The 12,538-nt window shown below is 44.5% G+C and overlaps 1 protein-coding gene across 1 annotated transcript in view; it reads left to right on the top strand.

Annotated features, from left to right (window-relative positions):
* The first annotated feature begins 7,587 nt into the window (after positions 1-7,587).
* emilin1a (elastin microfibril interfacer 1a) overlaps positions 7,588-12,538 on the top strand; it is a 28,885-nt gene continuing 23,934 nt past the window's right edge. Inside the window, exon 1 of the mRNA XM_084560431.1 lies at positions 7,588-7,855. Within this exon, the coding sequence (XP_084416557.1) occupies positions 7,743-7,855 (113 nt within the window). The 5' untranslated portion in view covers positions 7,588-7,742. The remainder of the gene's footprint in view (positions 7,856-12,538) is intronic.

The raw sequence follows: 12,538 nt of genomic DNA, 5'->3' as shown, positions 1-12,538 counted from the left end.
AGCGTGAACCTTTACGTGAATTTTGACTGATTTGCAGACAGTTTTAAAGCTGTACATTAACTGTGTGTAATGCTTGCAGTGAAAACCCCACAGAGAGATTTTACTCACCTCTGCACTTTAATCAGTTTTATGAAGCTATTTTTGTTTTTTTAGTCGCTCTGCTCAGAGTTTATTTGGCGTTATGGCCTGCAACTTAGTTCAGCGTCGAAGCTCAGCACTCTCGCGGGTCTGTTTCGGTCCATGGCACACAGATGTTTCTGCAAAGTTCTCATGCACGCCACCTACCCAGCAGCAAGGAACACACAGAACACTCATACCTGATACCAGGTGTGGATAGTGGAGCATTTATTCTTTTTTGACATCAGAGCTATAAAAGCTGCTGTCGGCCTCCGAGGTGAAACACATTTTAATATCTGATATCTGGTGAAAAGAACAAACTTACTGCAAAAAGCTCATTGGGATGTTGAAGATCTCTAAATACAAAGACAAGTACGCTTTTATAAAACTGTGTCAAGATGCTTGAAATATGCATCACACATGATTTATCTCTTTCACAGCAAACATTTTAACTTGTGGATACTGAAGGGAAAGTGCAGCTCGTTCACTCCACCCTTATACATTTTGTCCTATCAGTCCTGGGATTCACGCCAGCGATCCTCCAGTCCCAGGCCTGCCTCTCAAACCACTAATCCACAGCTGCCATTATTAATAGGAAGACAGAAGTTTTGTCTTATTCGTCTCACTGAAACAACTGAGAATTACTGAGGGTTGCTGATTTTTTGCAAACTGGATTTCACAAGTTTGAAATTCAGCACAAATCCAGCAGCCACCATTCACCAAGTGGAAACTTTAAATCTGCATTGATCACGCTAGAGCAATTTACAAGAAAGGCCAGGCAGCACTACTGAAGTCCTTCCATGACTCTGTTGTGGCATCAGCCATCCACTACAGAGACAAGAAGAGACTGAACAGGCTGGTGAAGAGTATTTTTACATATCCTCAAACATTACTGGAGGGTATTGTTCAGATGGATTATCAACATTTGGTGCCTAGGCCTTGCTATTGTTTGGAAAGTATCCCAGCGTACTATGATCTGAATATGATTTGTTTTATTACTAATTGTTTGCAGAAATGTGCGACCACCGAGGTTGAATTCAGTACAATGACACAAATGAAGCATTCATCATTCTAATATCGCTTTGATCTCGGTCACACAGGATATAAGTCCTGCTCTCATTCTCATCATAAACAATAACACTGTCACAACGCCGGGTTGCCCCTGAGTCTAAATTTCTCCTCACAGAGGTTGTTGAACTTATGTTCTATGAGGGACTGTCACAGAAGATTGAATGTATTTACATTACCTTTTTTGGAATGTGAACACGCCACTGATAATTATTTCCTATGAAACCAAAGCTTTTGACTCTTGATAGAAACTCCTACGATGAAAGCAGCCTCTTAGTCAAAAGTGGCTCACCGCAGTCATATTTAGTTTAATACTTTGTTTCTCTTTGACAAGCAGTGGACTTCAAGTCAAGTAACCTTTTTGTTGGAAGTCTATAAAGGAGTCGAGATAAGTTTCAGAAACAGTGACTCCTGCTGTGTGTGTGTAAAGTCTGGAAAACGTAAAGGTACTTTGTCCGTGGGTTTGCTTAGGACTACTGTATGTTTGCCACGCACACACGACGGTGTGACTATGAATGTAGCCTGTCTTGTTTGACCTAAAGAATGAAATCAGTCAGTGAGTCCAGAGCTTGACTGAAGCCTGGCAGGAACACACACTCAAAGCCACCTCCCCCAGGACTCAAGTCTTTTCAGTGCAGCGGAGCATACCGCACCAGCAGAGGCATTTTAAAGGTTCCTCCAAAGTGCGAAATAACAACTGGGGGTCTCCCATAATAGTTAAGGCAAACAAAACACCCTGACCTGCACAAATGTGAGATGCAGGCCAAACCTCCAAGAATGTCAACATGGCAGCCGCAAAGCATCGGAAGCATACTCCGGTCAAACGCAGCACACACACAAAGTCTAGATAAAGGCTTGAAGGAAGTAGTGGGAGTAGATAAAAATGGAATAGGGTGCAATGGTGACAATAGAGAGGCCCAGAATACACATTTTTCTTAAAAGTACACACATTTCAAACTGTGTAAAGGATTGGTGTCCTAATGAACACATGCATATTGTATATTGTTACAACAGAAAGGCTTGTTGTTTGTTTTGTTGTGTATGGCTTAAACTCGCCTATTTTTAATGGCCGTGATGCAGCGGTCCCCGCCCGCAGGAATGTTAATCTTCCCAAGGGCTTTGGTCAAGAGTCCAGCGGCCCAGCCAGCCAACGCCACACAGCTGAAGGGGTCGATCAAGTACGTCCCAGTGCAAGCTGGCCGTCTGAGAGCGAAGCAATTAATCTAAAGCCACAGGAAAGGAAAGCAGTGCAGCCCAGTTGCATTTTTCATAGGCTGCCTCACAGTGCAACCACATAAACCGATGAAAGCGCCGGAGATTCCAGTGAAATGAAACAAACTGTGAGGAAGGAAAGCAGAAGAGACTCATCAGCAAGTTTCACCCTGCTGGACACAAACTGAAGGAAGTAGCCTTTCACACCCTAAAGATATAGAGCTCCCTCTGGACATGTGCTCTCCTGTCTGAATTTCATCAGCCATGCTAGGCTCAAGACTCAATATGCAAAATAATAGGATGGATTCACCTTCAGTTGACAATTCAGTTGGTGCCCAGAGGATGAATCTTAATTACATGCCCTGACTTTTCCTTTAGCACCACCATGAGATGTGTGTTGAAAAGTGTTAATAAGTAGTGGTAGTAGTTGGGATCTGGTACACACATTCATGTTCAGTAAATATTGGTAAATGGTCTCGTGGTTAGCCCTGATGCCTCACAGCAAGGAGGTTCTGGGTTTGAATCCAGGCCAACTGAAGTCTTTCTGTGTGGAGTTTGCATGTTCTCCCTGTATCTGCGTGGGTTCTCTGCTGGTACTCCAGCTTCCTTTCTAAACTGGCCATAGGTGTGAGTGTGAATGGTTGTCTGCCTTTCTGCGTTAGCCCTGCGATAGACTGGAGACCTGTCCAGGGTGTATCCTGCCTCTCGTTCAATGACAGACCCTCCAGAGGACAAGCGGTTACAGAAAATGAATGAATGGTCTCGTATTTATGTAGTGCTTTTCTACCTATTAGTACTCAAAGCACTTTACAGTGACAGTGACGCATCTACTCATTCATTCACGCAAGCACACATGCGTCTTGCTCAAGGATGCTTCGGCATGTGGTCCACGTACTGGGTTTTGAATTCCTCACCCTCCGGTTTGTGGACAACGAGCTTTACTGGGGTAGCAAGACTGTTTACAGATGATCAAGGCAGTGTTGTAATTGTGAGCATGTTAGCCTTTGAGCTAAATGCTGAACACAAGATGAATAATGCAGCATTTAAACCATATGTGAAGTTGTTCCGTTGAAACGTTCGTTCAGGTCATTTCCGCAGCCAACACAAGGTTGTCATTTGCCGTGGAAGAAGTTTAGAATTAGTCAGCTGGGGAGGAAATAATTCAAAAAGTCCTTCATATACTTGAGCATCGGCCTCCCAGATGCTGAAGTGTGTTATGCTCTGCACTCCTCACAGCTGACTGAACTAGAGTTTGTTTGCAATGTGAAGGAGATAAGCTGGCGACACCTGTCTCACATGGACATGGAGTCGGTTTTTAGATTCCAACTTCAGCTCATTTCCTCATCTGATGCTTTTATAGACAAGTTAATCGTGAGAAAGTTTGGCTAGGGTTAGGAAGTACTTCAGGGGAAGGAGTTTGGATAAAATGTAACTAGGTGTGATTGTGTCTGTGTGTATCTGACCATATTAATTGCTTTCTTGAGATTTATAGCTAACAAAGAGGGGATGCGGGCAGTGATATGCACGTTCTGACAGACACAGCAGCCTTCCCCTTTCTTTTCAACTCGGCCCCCGTTACAGTTCAGATAGGTTTTATATCTGGTTTGCGTCATGCGTCCAGTGCTTTGTGAGGCCTCTCATTTATTCTCAGCCTTATCAGCAGCCTGGCCTGCATCTCGTACCAGCCACACGTCAATTGAAAGGTACAGTAGCCATGTTGCCGCCTAAGGCAGCGGTTAATGAACCTTTTTGGAAATAGCACATGCGTGGCTCCCATCACCAAACAAATGTCACAACTTCCCCATCTGATTAATACGTTCCAACTTTTATTTGGCAGGGATTTAACACATTGTTTTGAGTGGATACAAAAGGTGCAGAGGTCTGTGTCCTGGAAATCTAGTGTACAAGGCTACTCCTGGGTCACGGTTCTTTTAACTGTCAAATAGATGTTTAATCATGGTGAGTAACTTGTGCGTGCCAAACAAAGACAAACCTACTAGTCATGCAACAAATGTGACACAATACGACTTCCCGACACCGGCAGAGCTGCACACGATTCGTTTGATTCATGTCCTGAGCCAGCACAGATGACGGCGAGTACTGGAGTTAAGTAGTAAGTTACCAGGAGCCTGTTTAACATCATGTGCGCAGGTAGCGGCCGTATGTTTGTGTTATGGTCTCGTCGTCCCCAGCGTGCCTGGCTCTGCTCTCAGTGGGGAGTCGCTGAGTCTGTGACAGAGCAGCTGGGAGAGCAGATCTCATTAGTGGGCTGACTGGAGGACTGCTGAGCTGGGCATTCCTCTGTGGGAGCAGCGGAAAAGATGCACAGCTTCCAGCGGGTAAAAACGTAGAAATAAACCGCGAGAACAAAGGAAGGAAGAAAAAAAAACAAAAAAACAACCCCCTTCAAAGATCCTCACAAAAGTTCGTCATGAGGAAACAGAAAGTGTTCAAGGCTCCCTGACCATGACTAACCAAACTGAAAAAAGATGTCTTTCCGTTTAATTTTGACCCACACAGGGAGTCCAGTAAATGTTTCTAAATGTGGCTTAATACATTGCACAATCAAAAAAAACAAAACAAAAAAAACTAGAAAGACATGGAAAATAAACTTAGTTGCAAGAGAACAGCTGAGATTGCAGCTTCCTATTTTTAACTTTTTTGGCATGTACGCTAAAATGAGACACAGATAAAAGCAGGAAAGACATAGGAGGGGAAATGAAGGGAACATAAATCAAGGTATGGAGTCAAAATCTCTTGGCTCTGGGAGCGAGAACGACAACAGCATCAATCACACCTTGTGAACAGCCTACTATCTACAGCGGATAGGAGTTGCTACTACGTGCTCTCTCTCTCTCTCTCTCTCTCTCTCTCTGTTTGTGTGTCCCAAGAGTTGGGCCGTTAGATGGCATCCACTTCTCAGATTGGAATCTGCCATACTGATCAAAAGAGCAACAGAGCAGACAGGCTGATTACGTTAAGATGGACCGTGATTAAGAAGAAAGCGGCAAGGGCACTGGTCATTATTACACACACACACACACACACCCATCCACACACACAAAATGTATTGAGTGTAATGACAAAACTCCAAAACTCAAGCCCTAAGAGAGATTTAAATTGTATGTTTGCCAGGAGAAAATGTTTGCCGATGATGTTGTTTCAGATTCAGATTCAGATTCAGCACTTAATACATCTGTAAAGGAAGGAGTTTATATATTTATATATTTTACATGAAAGAAAATGCTTACAGTTAAGGTTCATTGAACCCTGGAAACTGAAGTGATCTCAACATAAAATCAGTTTCGAACTGGCTGCAACATTGAGACCGACGCTTTACTCTACCTTGGAAAAGGCAGTTTAATCACACATTTAACTGCTTTTCACAAAGTTGAATTACTACAGTACAACACTTAATACAAATATATATGACATGACTTAATTCCTCTTTCCACTTTATTTTAACTTTAGGCTCATTGAAGGTACTGTGGGACATAGATGGAGTGTCCTACGCATGTAGCCTACGCTGGTGCGAGCCATTTATACTTGTGCTCTCGTCAGTCTGGCTCGCTCTGTGAAAACGCTGCCAAAACACTTGTTGGCAGCGTGTCTTTTTTACCAGCTGGGTTCATTTTTGTTTCTACTTCCTGCTTTGCTTTCAACAATGGCGATTGAAACTTTCAGACCACGAGTCATACAAATGTATCTCCCAACCTCCTCAGTTAACCTTTCCTCCATGTGTTCCGTATTGATTGATCCAAAACAATCAGCTCTTGCGGTCTGTGTTGCTGCGGCGCGTAGTTACATTTCTGGAGAGGTGAACGTCAGGCTACGGCGCTAGGGTCCATGTAGGCTCTGTGCTGAAGTCTAAACCGCCGATAAGATGCAGCAGAACTCTCTCAATGCTTGTGAGGGACCCAGCTCAACACACTTCAAGCGATGTGCATGCAGCTGATCATCAGGGCCTCGTGGAGAAGCACTGGCAGTTGTTAGTTGGTTTAAGGGTGACGACTGTCATTCTAATGCTATGTACACACTACAAGCAACAAAGTTACTTTGGGATGGTGAAAAACTTAGTGACAAGGGTTTGGCATCGGTTGGTAGTTTCATGTCTCTGGTTTCCATTCACTTCTAGCCACTGCACACGCCATAAGAATGTGTTATGGAGGAAAGTTTACTTACACGAAAAGGACTTTCCAAGCTCTTCAGACTGTGAATCGTTGTGTTTGCTCTCCTGTGTTCTTCTATTTCATCATATGGGGTTTTTTTAGCCTCTCAAGGTTTGCCTGTGTTAGACTCTGATGAACAGAAGGTTTTGACAAATAACCAGCCAATACGATTTTTAAAAGTGCACCTTTAGTGTTTCCTAACAATGTCCAAGGACAAATTCCCCGATGGTTGTGTACGTCAAGCCACCTCTTGCTTCAGGTTAACCTGTGCTACCACAACATATTTACTCAATACATGACAGTATCTAAATGGTGCATGCTGAGAAAGGAAGACTTTAGTGTCCTGTTGTCCTGTAAAACCACACTGGTTGCTGTTTATCAGGCCAATGTCTGTTAGGAGTACACATGCTGGTTCCAAACTAAATTCTGGCCATCGGTCAAAAGTGGCAACATTTACAATAGGCCTACTATTATGTTGTAGACTATATGAGACCTGAATGCTTCCCTAAAATTTATGATCACCGCTAGAAAATGTTATTTGCATTAAGGAGGGGGAATAAAACCTTAGTACATTGGTCCAGCAGCAAAATATGTATTATTCTGCCCAGCCACCTCAAATATGCACATGATGAATGTTCTTATGCTTCTTAATGTTTATGTGTTCATTACTGTAAGAGCCTCCACCTGCTTGTGAGCTTAAATTCTTGGGAGTTGGATTTCTTTAACACCGCTGTTTCTATGTGAAATTGGTCTGGCAATGGTTGAAAATGAATTACCCTGCCAATGAAGCAGTTCAGGAAAACTGAACAGTACAGAAAAAATAGAAGAGGGAGGGAAAACGCTATACGGAGAGAGAGAGAGAGAGAGAGAGAGAGAGAGAGAGGGAGAGCGCTGGCATGACGGCTCTTGGAGCCCTGACAGGAAACTTTTTTCGTGTTACTCCGCTCTTCGGCAGCAGTCAGTCTTCAGCACCATCGCAGTTCATCGTTTGAAATGCACTTGTCTGAACTCTGTGGAACTTTCTCATCCTGTGAAGTCATGGCTACACACCTACATTTACCGACGGCACGTCACTGAAGTTAACAAGCAACCGGAGGCTTTTTTTTCTTTCTTTCTTTCTTGGAGAAACTTTGGATCTAAATGACAGTCGCTTACTTGTAACCCACGCTGGAGTTAATGATGGGGACTTTGTTTTACCTGCTTGCCTTCGTGTTAACCCGCGTTTGTTCGGGTCTCGGATATTCGGAGTCCAGTGTCCAGACGGGTCAGAGAGCTGCGAGCAGACACAGGTAAACTCGGGGAATTACCCGTGCGTAAAAATCGTGCGTAAATATTGACGACCTGTGGCTCGTTCAGCTCTGGTTGTTCTTGTGCCAAAATGAGAAAGGGGCTGCTATTCAAAACCTTGATCGTAAAACAGTTTATTTTGGGGTAAATGATGGTGAGGATCAGTTACTCAACTGTTTTCTGGGTCCCAAATAAGGTTCGAGTCCCCCATAGGGAATCTCCAGTGACTCGCTCTTTGCAAACTATGATATAATTTACGGATTATTTTTTAATCAATAATGACTGGGTTTCTCTAGTTACGTATTGGATGTCTTAAGAACATGTCGCCTTGTATTCTAGACCGTTATGGTGGAGATTATCCCCCAGTCTCTGAAATTTTAGTCAGAAATAGAATTATTAATCTACAAATAAAAAATAATCGTTCCACGAGGGGTAACAGGAGCCAGCATTGGAGATTTGGGGCCATGCAATGTTTCTTTCAGAGTTAATCTTTTGAAAATGTGATGGGGGGGGGGGCTCTTTTCGAAGTACACATGGACTGAATTCTCACTTTCACAGGAAATAACTTATTGGTGATTTGGTCTCTTACTCAGCCGGGGCCCTGAATGGGAGGGTGATTGGTGGGTGGTTGGATGGGGGTGTAATGATTCAAAGGGGCCCAGAGCCGGACAGGGCTTATAGGGATTACAGATATTTACTGTTCCAGAGCTCCAAATGAAAAGTTTTCAGGAGGCCCAGAATCTTTACAAGAGCCCCCAGTGTCAGCCGTGCTGCATGGGGAATTTATCATTCCGCTCAAGATCATCTTGCAGGGAAGAGGAGGTGAATGGGCTCGACAAGTTGCAGGCATATTTAGGTGGGGTTTTTTTTTAAACTCAGATCCATCCAAAACCTTTCACTTAGTGATGCAGGGGATGCTCAGACTCCTACAATCTTTCCCATTACACAAATTCCTCCTACAGACCTTGGATTAGTGTTTGAGCTAGTACCATCTTGGCCTCACTTTATGAGACAGTAAGGAAATCATCTAGTGACAGGTGATTAACAGTCAGTTATAAATCAGTGATGGCTTAGCCCCAAGGTCATAAAGCTGTTAATACTGTCAGTGAGCCAACTCTTGTGTGTTTTTATTGTGCTGTTGCGGCCCCATCGTGTGTTATTAGCATGTAATTGATCTTCTGCCTGAGGGGTAACGTGCGAGGGTGACCCCCCCCCCCCCCCCTTCACCTCCACTGACAGGCGTCCGTGCATGTGTGACCTGTTTGTGTTCATTTTAATAAATGAATGAGGACGTTTTGGCAACCTGGGTGACTGATGATGCGGGGCGTGCATGCGTGTGGGTCACAACACAACGGCTGAAGGAATGAATGACAGAGCTCGCACATGTGGTGCGGGTCTGCCTGCGTGCCTGCATGTGTTTGCACTTAACGTGTGCGAGTGTGTGTGCAAGCCGGGCCAAGCTTCTGCTCCAGTTGTGCTCCTGCAATATGAGCTCCTATCGGGCTTCTGTCCACATCAGAGCACAGTCTGCTGCTGCCGCCGCTGTGGCTGGCCGAGTGATGAGATATGGACGCTCTGTTGGTGTCTGACGAAGCTGAACTGATGGCTACTGTATATGAGAGAAGGCAGACACAAGGAAGGACACAAGGCAAATGGCCAGTTGATCGATTACGTAGAAGTGAGAGAAAAATAGTCAATAAATTAAAAGACAAGAAGGAACATAAGAGCATCTGAGAAGGGATGAGGGTAAAATAGGTGAGGACATAAAAACTTGCAAGACAAGAGGAAAACAAGGTAAAGGAAAGCAAGCAAGCGTGACAAGAGAGGATGAAAGAGTGAGAAAAAGCAGGGAGGAGCGACATGGCAAGGGAAAAGGCCGACTGACAGGGGCAAAAGAGGGGGCCTGGGTTCTTAAATGCCTTATCCCTGCTGAAACCAGTAGGCTATGAAGGAGTCAGCATGGCTGGCCTGTGACATGCGCACACACACACGCATGCACAAACACACACGCGGTGACGCATCGGGGAGAAGAATGCACTGGCCCGTGGCAATGTGGTTTGCCCCTCTGACATCTGTTTGAACTCAATTGATCTGTTTTGACAGATGTGTGAAGTATTCCAAAAGTGGTAAAGGCTGTTGAATGAACTGAAGACATCCAGCGGGGGTCTTAAGGGGGGGATCAGTTGGACCCAGGGCCGTCCCCATACATCTCCTGCCACGTCGCCCCCGTCAGCTGCAGACAGTGACGAGGGAAGAAGGCAGGGGCAGCGTGTTTTCAGGCTAGACGCAGGTGTGCTGCTGAGCCGTTCTGGCTCATTGACAGTTTGATTGACAAGGTATTAGATCACCACTGGAGGGTAGCAAGGAGCAGACAGAGAGCAGGCTCCATCTTCTCTCTCTCGTTTGTCATACATACACTATATTACCAAAAGTATTCGCTCACCTGCCTTTACTCATTCCATGAACTGAAGTGCCATCCCATTCCTAACTCATAGAATTCAATATGATGTCGGTCCACCTTTTGCAGCTATTACAGCTTCAACTCTTCTGGGAAGACTGTCCACAAGGTTGAGGAGAGTGTTTATAGGAATTTTTGACCATTCTTCCAAAAGCGCATTGGTGAGGTCACACACTGATGTTGGTCGAGAAGGCCTGGCTCTCAGTCTCCGCTCTAATTCATCCCAAAGGTGTTCTATCGGGTTCAGGTCAGGACTCTGTGCAGGCCAGTCAAGTTCATCCACACCAGACTCTGTCATCCACGTCTTTATGGACCTTGCTTTGTGCACTGGTGCACAGTCATGTTGGAAGAGGAAGGGGCCCGCTCCAAACTGTTCCCACAAGGTTGGGAGCATGGAATTGTCCAAAATGTTTTGGTATCCTGAAGCATTCAATGTTCCTTTCACTGGAACTAAGGGGCCAAGCCCAGCTCCTGAAAAACAACCCCATACCATAATTCCTCCTCCACCAAATTTCACAGTTGGCACAATGCAATCTGAAATGTACCGTTCTCCTGGCAACCTCCAAACCCAGACTCGTCCATCAGATTGCCAGATGGTAAAGCGTGATTCATCACTCCAGAGAACGCGTCTCCACTGCTCTAGAGGCCAGTGGCGGCGTGCTTTACACCATTGCATCCGACGCCTTGCATTGCACTTGGTGATGTGTGGCTTGGCTGCAGCTGCTCGGCCATGGAAACCCATTCCATGAAGCTCTCTGCGTACTGTACTTGGGCTAATCTGAAGGTCACATGAAGTTTGTAGCTCTGTAGCAATTGACTGTGCAGAAAGTCGGCGACCTCTTTGCACTATGCGCTTCAGCATCCGCTGACCCCTCTCCGTCACTTTACGTGGCCTACCACTTCGTGGCTGAGTTGCTGTTTTTCCCAAACGCTTCCATTTTGTTATAATAGAGCTGACAGTTGACTGTGGAATATTTAGGAGCGAGGAAATTTCACGACTGGATTTGTTGCACAAGTGGCATCCTATGACAGTTCCACGCTGGAATTCACTGAGCTCCTGAGAGCGGCCCATTCTTTCACAAATGTCTTGTTTCACAGTCTGCATGCCTGAGTGCTTGAATTTATACACCTGGGGCCAGGCCAAGTGATTAGAACACCTGATTCTGATCATTTGAATGGGTGAGCGAATACTTTTGGTAATATAGTGTATCTCTCCTTACTCTACTTTAAATTGGCTGGAAATTGTTCCATACAGCTGCACAAAGATAGACAAATGCACTGTACTCTTATTTCAACACTGAGGTTCCCAGATTATATTATAGGGAGATCCCAGTACCCCAGGATAATGAGAAATAAAAATCTTGGCACCTCTTTGTGTGATATGCGGCCTTGGAATGAGATATATGAGATAATATATTATGAATATCATATACTGAGCTATTGGATCTCGTTCTTGTTCTAGTATAAGACGTATTTTATATTGGCCTTTTCTACCTGCTGGTACTCAAATCACTTTAGACGCACAGTATCACACAAGCATACTCACATTCACACACAAGTGCAGTGCACTGGAAGCAACTTGGGGTTTAGTGTCTTGCACAAGGACACTTCAACTTTAACATTATTGTTGTTATTATTTCATACATATTATGTTTTAATCTCCCCCTAAAGTGAGGATAAAATTGAAAGGATCACTATAAAAAAACAGTAGAATTAAATAAGAAAAACGCATCCGGAGGCATGTGTTGTTGTTTACTAGTGTCTTTTGTTTGTTTTTTCTTGTGGATAATTGAAACACCAAGGCTAAGATTTGCTCAGTTCTTCATCATTAAATGACAACGGCTTCTTTGTTCAGCCGCCATGTGGCATGAAGGATCACAAGGAAAACTAAATCAAACACAGAAACGGCCGTTTGTTTTATGAGCCACAAGACACTTGCACTCCTCAATCTCTACACTCCTCGGTCTTCTGCTTGTCTTGCCCTCTCTGTTTGTATAAAGGACCAGTGGCACTAAGTTCATATTGTCAAAAGGAATTTTGGGAGATGTATAGGAGCAGTAACTCACTGACGGGATTTGTGTGTCTGCGTGGGTTCTCTCCAGGTACTCCAGCTTCCTCCCACTGTCCAAAGTCATGCTCATTAGGTTAATTGGTGATTCTAAACTGGCCGTAGGTGTGAGTGTGAATGGTTGTCTGTCTCTTTGTGTTAGCCCTGTGATAGACTGGA

This window comes from Chelon labrosus, assembly GCF_963514085.1.
Source record: "Chelon labrosus genome assembly, chromosome: 14".
NCBI lineage: Eukaryota > Metazoa > Chordata > Actinopteri > Mugiliformes > Mugilidae > Chelon > Chelon labrosus.
This window is presented reverse-complemented; position numbering and strand designations above follow the sequence as displayed.